This window comes from Chelmon rostratus, chromosome 17, assembly GCF_017976325.1.
Source record: "Chelmon rostratus isolate fCheRos1 chromosome 17, fCheRos1.pri, whole genome shotgun sequence".
NCBI lineage: Eukaryota > Metazoa > Chordata > Actinopteri > Chaetodontiformes > Chaetodontidae > Chelmon > Chelmon rostratus.
Window position 1 is genome coordinate 4745598 of NC_055674.1, and position 14340 is coordinate 4759937.

At 44.0% G+C, this 14340-nt stretch overlaps 1 protein-coding gene across 2 annotated transcripts in view; it reads left to right on the forward strand.

The window, feature by feature from the left end:
- The window catches only part of asic2 (acid-sensing (proton-gated) ion channel 2), a 345378-nt gene that overhangs the window by 315558 nt on the left and 15480 nt on the right, over positions 1 to 14340 (forward strand). For both annotated transcript variants that reach the window (XM_041956982.1, XM_041956981.1), the window contains exons 2-3: positions 3834 to 3984; positions 13234 to 13361. In XM_041956982.1, coding sequence (XP_041812916.1) covers positions 3834 to 3984; positions 13234 to 13361 — 279 coding nt within the window. The remainder of the gene's footprint in view (positions 1 to 3833; positions 3985 to 13233; positions 13362 to 14340) is intronic.

Genomic DNA, 14340 nt, shown 5'->3' on the forward strand with positions numbered 1-14340 from the left:
GGATTTTCAGAATAACAGAACCCCGCTGTCAAGGTTTTTGTTAGCGTCTTTGTCATCCAGTGGCTGAGGAGGAGCCTTTGTGCCTGGCTGAGGTCTAATGGGATGTTGACCCAGCCCTGGTTCTGTCTGTCAAACCTCATCACTCTTGACAAAAGATGTGAAAGAGGGGCGAGCAGCGGCCCCCTGAAAGCTATTCTTCCCTATATAAGAGAGCCAGGGGCGAGGGAGATGTTGAGAGTAGACGCTCGGGAGCCAATTGCTTCGAAAAGAAGAGAGGGGAAAAGCTATCAGTGGAGAATATGGAGTCCAATCTGTGCTTTCATCATACAAACAAATATATAATGGAATAGAAAATTGCAGTTGGGTAATTACACTTACTGCTACAGTCTTCGACCAATTAGCCAGCGAGGGTTAAATGGGACACTGCTAATGAAACTGGGATCCGTGCAGTAAAGTCGTGGTTGGACTAGCTGGCCTCGGCAGACATGAAAATGAGTGTTGGACCGCCGCCATGTGAGACCTCTGTGGCGTCTCTGGAGCCTGCAAAAGCCTGACAGGAAAAAAAAAACCCCGCCACATCTTTTACCTGCAAACGAGGAGTGATGGTGTCATGAATATTTATCCGCTGCCCTCTTCACTGCACTCCGACACTCCTAGCGTGTCATTTATTTTGTGCAGATACGTATCTGTCGGGAGCGCCTCTGTTTAGCATAGGTGAACGAACCTGTAATGTGGTACTTCATATTCCTCCGATCCACACCGCCCCCGTGGCGGTATGGCATTAGCCAGTCGATCAGTCATGTCAGTAAACCATCCATGAGAAGGCCGGTGTCAATAAAGGAGGAGGAGCATGAAATGAAAAATCCATCCAAGCCAGCAGCGAAAGAACAGCTATTGGCAGAGCATTTCCATTTTGTTGTCTTTTTCAGCGACATGAAATATGAGTGGTAAACATCGGGTCTGGTTTCAGTGTCTCTTTCTCGGCTCAGAGGTTCTAACCGGTCCTGAACATTCAAGGAAGAAGACTTATAAATAAATAATAATCAGCACTGACACTGGCCTTGAGAGACCACAATCCAGCGCCGGCGAAAAATGAGATGCCATTTTTTTTTCGTAAGAGGCGCAAATCCCATTTTTGTGGACTGGAGTTCGCTCGGTTTATGTTATTGCCACATCTGTCTACAAAACGTTGGAAACCCTACAGCAGGCGATTAACAAACACCACCCAAGAAGCTTAAAGACAAAAAGAACCCTGCTGGGGGCGTCTGCAACCATTAGCTCTGGGAAAATGTCATTTAGTTAGCTTTGATGCTCTCCACATTCATCTTACGTTCACACAGCCAACGCGGGGCCCAAAGCATCTTGGGTGCTGCGCCTGAGCCTTACATCAGTCAGGAAATCTTGATCTTTATTCACACATAATTATCACAGTTATGATTTCTGTTTCCATCGACAAGCGGCTGCGTCCAACAAGTCTGCAGCTGAGTCAGCGTCGTGTGGGATGAACGGTGCTGATGGAAAACATATCCGTGTTTTTGACGCTATATTTGCGTTTAATTGCCTTGAATAACAGATGTTGGCGACACTCACACTTGTTTCCTGTTTCACGCACGGCTTTATTGTTTATCTGGATACATCAAAGCTTTCATAGAAATGTGACGTTCCAAGTCGCAATAATGACTTGATGTTGACGGAAACCACATCTCCGAGTCAGAACGTGGGAATTTCAGTAACTCTCACATGAACGCAGCGTGATTGTTTGAAGGTTGTTGAAAGTCATGGTGGGAGCTGGAGGAAACCGCTGACTGGATACTGACAAATGATCTCATGCCTTTGTAACACAGCTCATATTCATTTGCATGTTTTTGTTCTCTTGATTCTGCCGGTTGTGTGATTGGGTCTCAAAATGCAGATTAGGTGGGTGGAGCTGGCTGACTTTTTATCAAACGCTGGCATGCAAGGCAAGGGTCACACGACAGACTGCTTTTCAGTAGCCTTGCTAACTTGGCTTACCTTCCTCAGACTGTATAAACCTGCGTTGTGTGTGAATACCAAGTGTAAATGGAGTCAAAGTATAAAGGTCAAATGAAATCACAACCATCGTGGGGAAAGAAGAATAGAACTTGCAGATTGGACTCTAGGAGTCAATACGAGAACATCATATTGATGTTTACATTTTTATTTTGCTGATAAGGACCCACAGGCCATCGCTGCTCTTGTTTTTTTCGATCGGTCATTGCAGGACTGAAGTGGATGGTTGTTATGGTGATTACTATTCATGAGTGGAGACCTCACAACTACAGCCTCATTTACATGTTTGCTTGTGATACACACACATGCGCACACACACATTTCTCAAGTCACTCTATTATTCATAAATGCCTCAAAGCCATTTGGTGGCTCTTGGTGAAGCGATGGTGGTGCACAGAGACATTTGTGGAGGAAGAATTGTTAACACACACGGAGACATAACAAGGAAAGAATGGGTTTCTCTAATGTTTCCTGGTAATGGCGGGATGCTCTCTGCCTTTAAGTGATTTCTGTGAGCTCTACAGTCGCTTGGCTTTTCTTCACAGAGACACACGTCACAATAACACCTGTGATCATCAGGGCCTGTGCGTATATGGTGTGTGTGTGTGTGTGTGTGTATGCAGTGGAAAGTCATTGAAGACCTCGGACATTTTTCTGACAGAAAAAAAAAAGAAAAATTACAACCACCACTGCAAATTTGATCACATTTAAATGACTTTAATCTGCTGACCTCAACTGATGCAACTCGGGTCAAAAGTTGAACAAAGCTGAGAAAAGACTGCAACGGCCTCTCTCCAGTGATATGAGACAAGAGGAGATGGAAGTCAGCGTCCACGTAGGAATGTTATAAAAAGGCTTTAATTTTAAGATCTTGCCTCTGAATTGTCTCATTAAGACATCCAGTATCAGAGGTAATCCCTCTGGCTGATATCTGTACATCCATGGCGACAGCGCATAGCAACATTACACTTCTGGTTTACATCACTGAAAACATGGTCAAGGTCAAGGTCAAGGTAACTTTATTGATACCCGTAGGTAAATTTGTTTTGCAGTCTGGAGAGGGCATCTCAAACATTATACACAACATTTAGAAACACAGGACACATACAGAAGACAGATTAACAGCAGACATTGACAGGTACTCCCAGCAGCTCACTGATCATGGTTAAAGGACATGATGGGAGCTGTGGCAGCAAAAACTCAATGAATCCTCAATGAAAAACAAGAAGGTTGAAAATTAAATCCACAAAGATTCACTTTTAATTTGGTTTTAACTGTTAGCAAACTTTTTGTTACACAAGGTTGTAACCCTGTAACACTAATACTGTTCTCTCCATTCACATGCAGATATTTGGGATATTTTTTGACCATGTCGACATTTGGAGGCGAAAAATTTTCAAATCTCTGACCTTTTTCCCCAAAAGCAGTCCTGGAACATGCAGGGTACCAATCCTATGCATTTCAGAACAGCCTGAGTTATCTGGAAAATAACAACTTATAGCGTGCAAAGCTTTAACATGCAGTGATGATGCCATAATCTTAATAACACATGGATAGTGTTTGGCTGCTGGGGTTCCATTTTGTCTGAACGTGTTACATCAAGCTCTGATAATGTGAGAAAACATTGCTGCTCATCATCATACATCCCAAATGTATGCTCTTGGCTAAAAAAACAGTTCCTCATGCATGGTAATGAATTTCCTCCATCGATGTGCAGCTAGCAGCTATCCTCTGCAGTGTGTGTGCATCAGGGTCAATGAGTCCTCGCTTATCAGTCCTTTTCTCTGTGCGTCCCCTCCCAGGTGTTCACCAGGTATGGAAAGTGCTACATGTTCAACGCTGCCGAGGAGGGGAAGACGCTCCGCACCACCATGAAGGGAGGGACGGGAAACGGCCTGGAGATCATGCTGGACATCCAGCAGGACGAGTACCTGCCGGTGTGGGGGGACACAGGTAGGCATGACCACCTCCTCACCTCACCCCGTCCTGCTGACTTCATCATCCCTCCACCCCGAATCACACCACCTTCTTCCAAACTGTCCGCCTTTACTCAAGAAGGAGCCAAAAAGTTCCAGGTTTAAACCACCCAAACTGAGCGAATGCATTAATATCACAGCCTCAAAGTGAATTTGAGACCATGATGAAAATCAAATAAAGTATTAAACATTTTATTTCCCCAATTGTGTCCCGCGCTGAGCCTTTGGGCCACAAGTATTTTTTCATTCGCTTTATTTAATTTAGCCGTAATTAACACAGAAGTGATTCAGTGTCCTCCTGATGAAATCACTTCAGGGACAGCTCCACACCCAGAAACTCTTATTACATTTTAAATCAAATAACGCTCCAGAATAGTTTAAGATTAGCAGATGTGTGAAATGATCTTTATCAGCTTTGGTTTTTTATGCGATGGCCTTCAAACAGCTACAAATATCTTCTAGAGTATGATACATGTACATCAGGTGAAATCTTATTACTGTGGTTAACAGCTGTTATTTCAAAGAGCTGATGTTCTTTTTCATCACCGTTCCCACTGGTGGCGTCCTCCCTGCCGAAGGATTCTCCTGCCCGATTGTTAAAAGTCTGATTGTGAGAGCATCATCTTCATCACCAGCTTAACTCACACCTGTTTGGATCATTCCACAGGTAAACAGGTTGATTGGTAACAGGTGATAGTCTCATCATCGGGTACGAAGGGAGCATCCTGGAAAGGCTCAGTGGTTCACAGCGAGGATGGAGCGAGGTTCAACACTTTGCGAGCACATGATTGGATAAAGATTACTTTATCCAATCATGGAAACTCAGGGAAAACTTTGTGAAGCAACATTTTTGTACTCAAGTCATTGTCAGTCTCTGCAGCTCCCGTTTTGATTGGCAGTGATGATTATTTTCCTTAAAGCACGCAGACATCTCAGTGATCATAACGCATACTCAATATTTCAAGTCGAGCTCCGGAGCCTCTTTGATAGTCTTTAATATAAAGTATTGCAGCTTGTCTTTCATACTGATGTGCGTGTCAGAGATCTTGTTAGTGGTTTGGTTTCGGTGTTACAGGGAGGCTGGGCTGCCTGAGCGGTTCCACAGTGAAGCTCATTGAGTGGCCAGCTCACGTCCGAACCGGTGGAAGGGCAGACGGGAGTTCCCAGAGCTGCTAGCCAAGCTACAAGCAGCCCAGCAGATGGACGTTATTTACTCTGGGCTCAACTTAAAGAAGATCCATCATGAAAAAGTCTCCTATCAATCCTCCTTATGTTCTTATATGGACAGCAGGTCCCTCGGCCCCCTGTCCTCCACTCCTCTTGGTTTTACTTTTGTTTGTACAGGCAGTACTCCAAACCACCCTGAGAGCGAGTGGCGCTTCGCCTCCCAGCAGGCTCCAGCTTCCAGTGCCCTTGTTTATCCCTGCGTGGTTTAATTAGCCCAGATTAGCTGAGTCAGCCTCGGCAGGGAGCGTCGTGTCTCCTCGGCCGAGCCAGGTCCCTACGATGTGCCGACACGATGGGCACACACTGCACAGGGACTCTTCCTCCGTCCTTTGCCACCAATTACCTCTTTTTACAACCCACACCGTCTCCCCTCACATGTCTTTTCTGATTGTCCATCATCCGTAGGCCAGCAGTCGGTGTCTGGGGTTCTATTAGCACGCCGCTCTGTCCAGGGAGCTGCAGGGCAGTCATGATCCTCCTCCGCACTTCATCGTGATGGATAGACATTAAAAAAACGGCATGTTTTATGGCATGAGAAATGAAGACGTATATAAGTTTGAGTGGTGCGAGAAAACAGATGGCCTGTTGCCTGGATACCCAGCTTTGTCCTCGCTGTTCTGCGGACCGAACCGTGATGGAAATGATGAATCGATTTCATGTGTCTGTCTGTTATTTCCATCCGTACTGTGAAACAGAACATATTTTTTCAAGCGGACCGTAAATATAAACACGGCAGGCACAAGGAAATCAATCGCAGAGATTAAGACTAAACCTGACAATCGTTGGCCCACAAGTCGTGTTTATGCCGTCAGTGTTTGTAACATGGAGGCCAGCTGAGAGCGGCCGAGTGCGACCCGGCGTCAACGGCCTGCATCTCTGTGAAAACACGTCGCCCTCTCTGAGCTTCCATCCCAAACACAAGCTTCCTGTTTCTGTGGCTGCTAATGTCAGAAATGCTTAGAGTTTTAACTTAATTAAAAGTACAGCAAATGCTTGCTGACAAGCAGCTTTTGTTCCATAAAAAATGTTTTTTGCACGCTGTGCACAGTCAAAGCTGCTGTTTTTTTTGGATGGGGGGTTAATTCAGCTCCGTCTACACACTGACCTGTTTTGAAAAGTCGTCTGAAGTTTCGGCGGGGGAACAGGCCTCTCCCGTATCAAATTCGTCAAGCGGCGTTGAGGTGCTAAACTCCAGTCATGCGCCTGTGCTCTTTGTGCCTTGTGGTATTAAATCAGAGCGATGTTAAAAAAGCACTCTGAGGAGCATCTGAGAGGAGCAGCAGGTTGTTTGTTCAACAGCAGGTTAAACTGAGTGCAAAGTCGAAAGTCCTTGATCCTTTTTTGTGTTCTACTTGTGTTACTTCCCTTTGTCAGTGCGATGCTCTCCTGTGTGTGTTTGTGTGTGTGTGTGTGGCTAACTTTTGCTTTCACTTAAAAACTTGAAGCTGCAGCGGACAGTTTCTCACATTGGCGAGGACAAATGGCTGCAAGAAGTAACTGTTTAATATTTAAGCGTCATCCTAAAGTGATGCATTTTTAATTTGCGCTGACGTCGGTGAACTCCAGCCGCAGTATGACGAGTGACACAAGCTGTCTCTGGATGCACTGCTCATTTGCTGCTGTTTAGAGGACGTTTTCTGTCATTTTCAGCAGACCTGTCAACAGTGGGATTTAAAAAATAATGGAAATTTCCCATTTGAATGAGTCCAAAAATCAACGCCAGGCACTTGCTTTAAAATATCAGCGGAACATGGATCGTGTTAACTAGTTCCTACATTAAGTGACTGCAGTTGAAATGAGACCTGGTTGAAAGTGAAATGCTGTGAATATCACTGCGTTACAGAAATGAAAACATAGAAATTCAGCACTGAATCTGAATATTTTACAAAAAGCACGACTTTGACCGACGTTGCGCTCCACGTACAGGTAAGCTTCCTCCCATCTGTGAGATACTTGCACAAACTTTTAGCCTTTTTGGCAGCTACTCCATCCCTCTCATGTCCATCCTTTCTCTGCTTCTTCTTCTTGTAATTCTTCTAATAGTACGACTTGTTTTTTTGAGTGAATGACTTCTCGTCACTGGAGGTTATGGCGAATGTTCTGCATACTGCCACCTGCTGTTCCAGAGCAAGTTTTTTAATTAGTTTTTTGTTTTTTTGAAAGGTTAAATCTATCACATTTCTGGGGGAAAAAATGTAAGCGCGGGACAGCAGGAGAGAAGGGTAAATTATGAGAGAAACCCGTGGAAACGGGAGGGTTGACAGGTCTGTCTTCAGTCTTGTGTTAAATTGTAAAGTTATTAGAATAATAGCAGCATGATGACAGTTTCTCTGTTGCAGCCTCAGCTTGTGAATTAAGCTGAGCTGAAGTGTAGAGAAGCAGAGTAAGAAGTAATAAATACCATGAAAAGTCATTAAAGTGCTCAGAAAATATGGAAATTTGAACATTTGCATTTCCATGACAAAAACTCGTAGACCGATGGAGATCATGTGCTGTGAACGAAAGCTGCAACACAGCTGCTAAACAGACCTTGTGAGATTTTCAGAGGTCAGGAAGGAACAAAACTGTGTGTCCTTGTTTGTGTGAATCATATATTTAGTTTATAAAACAGTAGTTTCAGCAGAAAGAATTACGTAAAGACTTACTGAGGACATGTTTAAGTTGGCTTTGACATGAAATTGTGCTTCATCTTATAATCAACACGTGTCCAACCCTCACACTTTTACATTAGACACAGAACATAGACCAAGCCTGATCCAGGCCTGATCCAGGCCTGATCCAGGCCTGACATGCCTGGTCCTGATTGTGATGGAAATTGGAGAAATGTGAGATGGAGGGGAAGGAGTGCAGGACCACAGGGGTGTCGTTCGCACACGAACTCACACCTGCAACAAGCAGGAAGAAATACCAGAAAACGTTCATGCGTGCACAGATCAGCTTCCTCATTTACCCCAGTCGATCCTCTCCTCTCCCTCTCATGTGTCCCACTGAGGGAACCACTTGAAATGCTGAAGGAGAGCAGAGCTGAAATCAGAACGCCACCTGAATTTATTCACTGTCATACAAAGCAGCGAGATCTGAGCTGAGATCGTAGCAGCAGATAGCATCGTAATTTAGCCGCCATCTCTTACATTTGAAGCCAAAAGAGTGTGATAACGGTGATGAAATACATGGTAAGTACAAACCTACGGAGCCGTGGTCACATACAACCAACATCGTTAGCCAAGATCCTCTTGATCATGTGTTGATATGGAGAGCTGAACTGACTGCAGCACAAACAGGCACAGCGAGCCCTGTTTGCTCTGATCTCTCACACGCAAACACACTTTCTCATTGTTTCTTCAGAAATACAGATGCAGTGTGCAAATACAAATATCTAAATTCCGCTCTCAGTCAGAGATTATTGTCTTTTTTACAACTGCAGAGGATTTATCTACAGGCTGACCAGTTTGTTCAGTGTTCTCTGTGTTTGTATCGCCTCTGTTTGATCTGTACGCTCAGCACATTTGCATAAGCATGTGTTTGGTCATCTGCCTTAAGTATAACAGGCGAGAGTAATGCAGTAAATCTGGATGGGAATTAGAGCTGAAACAATGAGTCTATTAAAAAGAAGATGGAGCCAGATTTCATGCAAAAATACCAAACATCTGAGAGTTTAAGCTTCTCAGGTGAGGATTTGCTGCTTTTCTTTTTCTGACGTGATAATGCTGAATTTCTCTGGGTTTTGGACTTACTGTCAGACAAAACAAGACATTTGAAGATGTTAACTTGCGCTTTAGGGACGTGTGATTCATAACTTTTGCTATTTTCTGACATTTTATGGACCAAAAGATTAATCAATTAATCTAGAGTATAATTGTTCATAATAGTGTTTTCTTTAAAACACCCAGGGCCTCTTCAGTCCTGACCAAAGAGCTTCATGGGTTGAGAATTTTGGACCTGGTCCAAAACAGGCCCATAATAAAAAACCTCCTGACGTGCAGAAATTCATTTTCAGAGGATGAAGCTCAATCTGTGAAGGATCTGAGGACAGTCCGACCCAGTTCCAGACAGACGGACGACACTTATGCTGACAGCAGCGTGATCCGTGAAATAACGAGCAGGTCGAGTAGCGAGCGCACATCTTAAAGGGTCAGTTTGGCTCTAGCTGAAGTGCTTGTTGGGTAATCAAACAGTGTCTGAAACCCCCAGCAGCTTTCTGTTACTTCCCAAAACCGATAATCTGACTTTCACTTCACGCTGCGATCGTGCAGGTGTGCAGAGGTGAGAAATAAGCAGCGTTTCAACTCCTCTCTCAAGCTTTCTTCGTTAATTCTCTGCAGGACTGCTTCACTATGAGCGCCTTCCAGGAACGATTGTCTGAGCCTTTTTTAATGGTCATCGTGTCTCCACCCTCTTGATGATCGCCTGCCTTTTTGCACCACCTTCAAGTTTCAGATCTGAGACCCACAGCAACAGAACCAGATCTTACCCAGTCAGATCAGACTGAATGTAATCTTGATCCGGGCTAGAGGTAAGATCTTAAGCCCAAGCCCAAGCCCAAGCCCGACCCAACCCGAATTTCAGGCCGGGTCGGGTCTAAAATGTCAATCATTACGTTCGGGTCGGGACGGGTCGGGCTTCTCTCTCACTGACTTTTTTTTTTTTTTTTTAATTAATATATGTTTATAAAAATGTATACTAAAACGATACTAAACTACAGAATACTTGTTATAAAATAAATAATTTGGATAAAACAGAGAAGGCTAAACAGGAGCCGCAGAGCCAGAGCATGCTCTGCGCACAAGAACGTCGTCCTCTTAAAATTCTTCCCCTCCGCAAGTCCACATCTGACCTGCTGGTATCCCCGATATGGAGCAGCAAGAAGTGAAGGATAAACTAAAGACAGGGGAATGGAAAAGGCAAACATGCACCGGTAAGAGTGAGGTGTGGAAAAGCTTCAAATTGATTGTTGAAAATGCTACAGAAACTTGCGCTGATAAAGCTTGCGTCTCTGTCTCTTATCTATCCGTCATTGTTCTTCTTTGTCTCTCTGCCTCTCTCTCTCTCTTAAAGTGCCGCGCTAAATTCTTAAGGACGTACTGCTGCTGTGGTTTATGGCCCAATTTTCAACCCGTCAAAATGACGGACGGCCTTAAATTTTTCCCATCAACTCTTAAAAAAATCCGTCAATGATGGAAAATTGTCGGTTAATGTAACCTCTGCAGACACAGAAATATAAAAGATGTAAATGTTTATACAGTCTTGTTTAACTTAGATTTCGTTACAAAAGACAGGCTTTAATTTGTTATCATCAATCACCCCTCCTCCTCCAGAGTCCTCACAAATAAAATATGATATTTCAGGTTTGCTTCGGGCTCGGGCCTGCAAATCACGTTAATTGGTCGGGCTCGGGCTGGGTCGGGCTTTAATACTCGCGGGCCTGGGTCGGGTCGGGCTGGATTTTTTGGGCCCGATTTTACCTCTAATCCGGGCCACCTCGGGGCCTGGGTAGTCTTGGTTACTAGTAGCTAAGCAGATCTGTGAAGACCTCCACCACTGATCTTCGGCCCCTGTGAGTTGTCTTGGTCACTGGACGCCTCTTCTTGTTCCGGTGTTGTCATGTGGTTCTGAGTATGAATAACAGTCCATGACATTTTCAATGTGCCTTCATTTAAAGGTTTCACATCATCATCGATGAAAACAGAAATGCAAAATGCCATGTTTGTGCTTGAAGTCACGTTCAGTCAGGTTCCTGCATTTGTTACATTAGCCAGTATTCACTGCAGGGATCCGATCCCGTGTGTGTCCATGCAGGTTGTTAGCATGTGAATGTTTATGTTACAGCAGCTGAACAAACAGCTGATACAACAGGGAGCAGGCAGTTGAAACAGTGAGCATCCTGCTGCTGCTAATTGGTTGACAAAACTACGTTTAGCAAGTATAACTACTACAAAGACTGACCTGTTTTTAAAGGATAACGTTCAGTTTATTTGATCTTTTTATTGTTCATCCCTTAATAAGACCAAAACCACCATTGGCGATGTGCTACTACTGCATTTGCCACCGCAGCCTGACGGCGTGTACCTCTCTGCTGGGCAACACGATTAAAAACACACTAAAGAGCCATTCAGGGTGACATATTCCTTTATCTCTGTGAGCAGCTGACGTGGTTAGTGTCTATATTTTCACGCTGTGTAGACGTCACCGTGTAGGCTCAGGGATGCACTCCCTTGCTGACGCTGTTTAGCACTCATTTAATGAAGGAATATGTCACCAAGCGCAACAGTGTGGCTGTTTTATGTGTTTTTGAATGTGCTTTTTTTTTGGACAACAGTGTCTGATTATTTAAGATGTAGCTGTGCTGTGGCTGCTAATGGAGCGTTAGTCCAACAGTTATTATAAAGACACACAGTAGTTAAGTGTGATCTGTTTTCTTTTACATGCCACATTAACATTAGCAACTAAAATACATGACAAATTATGATCAGTGGAATTCAGTCACCCAACGGCAAATGGCATTTTTATGCTCGTTTGGTCAACGGCAGCTTGTCATGGTTCGCTTCTAATTAAGGAAACATTTAATGCTTCTGCATATAAATATAATTTAGACAACAGTGTGCTTTCAGATTTGTGGTTTAATTATTGTGTGATTGAATTTTGTCAACTTTATCTTTGTTTGGGCTGCTTCACCTCGTTTAGTCTGCTTTGCTAAAGTAAGGCCAAACTGCACATTGATGCTGGTTTATGACCTGAATTTAGCTTCAAAACATTCAATAAAATGCAGCCTGGTTTGGGCCCAGAGGACAAGATAACACTATGTGGCCAAAAGTATATGGACACCTTATTGCCCGACATCGCTGATGCTCTTTTGGGCCAAATGGGAACAAATCTCAGCCAAGTTCCAGAAGAGTGGAGGCTGTAACAGCAGCAGAGTAATTGTTTAATTAGTTTTTAGATCAGATTGTGGTGCTGCAGTTGCCTTTCCCTGTGTGTAGCTAGGTTTGTGCTAAATACACAGAAAGCTAATAGCTTCTTAATGGTCCAAGGAGTCACAGAGCTGGACAGTCTAGGATGAGACATAAAGGACCTAAAGATCTTCATTCAGTACAAGACCTTCATTATGAAGACATGATAGTACACTTTACAGGACAGAATGGACACTGCACAGCACATTAAGATGAGTCCACACTTATGCAGTGTTTCTTTCATACTCCTTTACACACACACACACTTACTATGCTCTTACAGACACATGCAGCCAAAAAAGCATGTTTGATCCCTTCATCTACTCCTTGGAGTGGATGCATGCAAGCTGTCGCAGTATCGCTCACTGCAGATGCTTGATCGATGAGCGAGGGGCGATGCTGCTCCGCGTCTGTGCCCGTATTCGTGACGCTGGTCGTGCTGAAAGGTTTCGATGTCTTGGTTGCAGAGCAGCTCGAGGTGTCGGCCTGATGGGCCGGCAGGAGGAAAGCCTTGATTGAATGTCCGGGAGCACGCCGCTGAATGTGAAGACGTGGAGAGTGAACCATATCGATTTCTGCAAAGAGTGCTCTCGCTCTTTTCCCATAAATGTTATGGCTCTCCTCATCCATGGCCATGAGCGCGTGTGTGTGTGTATGTGTGAGTTCCTTCTCTATGTCTCCTGTCTATGCTCCTCCTTCACTACCTGTGTTTGATGTCAAGACAAATGGGATGCCACATCTCTCACAGTGTGTGTTATAATGAAGACGATTTTAAAAGCCTGTGGCTTTGAGTCAAAAGCTCCAATTTCATTCGCCGAAAGGTTGTTCCAAACAGCAAATTTGTTTTTTTCTCCCCACTGCAGCAGCATCTGTTGAGTGTTAACAGCTTTTTTTTTTTGCTCTTCTATTCCCTGAGTAGTTTATCTGAACCAGTCAAAAAGCCAAAGACATTTAGGCTGTTTTCCCTTTTTTTTTTTTTTTTGCACATTTCTGTTTCCTTATTGGCTGAATAAGCCAGCTAACTGGGTCTCTCCATCTGTTTTCCCTTCCAGAGGACACCGCCTTCGAGGCAGGTGTGCGGGTGCAGATCCACAGCCAGGCGGAGCCCCCTTTTGTTCATGAGCTGGGCTTCGGCGTGGCCCCCGGCTTCCAGACTTTTGTAGCCACACAGGAGCAGAGGGTAGGTGTCCTTTACTTCCACTTATACACAGTTAATAGCTTTTTTATATCATTTGTGCTGTTTTCCACTTAAACTAATCAGCATGCTCAGTTTATCGCTCAGAGATTAAAAAAAAAAAAGAACTTATGTGATGAATAATATGATGTGATTGAGTGCATGTATGTGTGCGAGTGGATGAGATTGTGGCTGTATGTGTGTACCTGTACCCTCTGGACCCTCAATTGGCCCTTGTGGTCTCTTGGTAATTGTTGACTGACAAATGATAACTTCCAGTGGCTTTGACCTTGCTGGTAGAGCCAGAACTCAGACCCACTCAATCATACTGAAGCTTTGTTTCATCACACAAGGCCAGCGTTAGATGCTGCAGGTCTCACAGATACTATATAGAGCTGAAGGTATTTCATGTATAAATAAACCTTTCTCTGTCATCAGAGGTTCCCACTTCACATGGTTGTTTTTCACATCACGTTTTCCACCCTGTTAGCCTAAGTCGAACAAGCCTCAGTGAAGGTGCTTCTACACTGCTAAGCTGCATGTCCTTATATTGTGACTCCTGTCAACCGTGTCAGTTAGGAATTGCCAAGGTTATTAGTTCTGTAAGTAAGTTTATATAGTTTATTTATATAGCAGCCGTCACACAGTGCTTCACAATAAAAGAAAAACAAATGCAAGAGAGCAACAGACATTAAATGTAGACATCAAGCTGCAAGCATAAGCCAGAACAAAACAAATTACCAAAAGCGAGCCGATAAAAATGGGTCTTGTGCTGCTTTTTAAAGGTGTCCACAGATCTCCAGTGCTTTGGGAGAAAGTGCCAGAGTTTAGGAGCTACAGCCTCAAAAACAAAGTCTCCTTTTGTCTTGAGCCTGAAGCCAGGAGCAGCTAACAAACCCTGATCAGGGCATCTCAGATTCCTACTGGTATTAAATCGCTGCAGTAGCTCTTTTATGTAGGCAGGTACAATGCTGTAAACAATGCT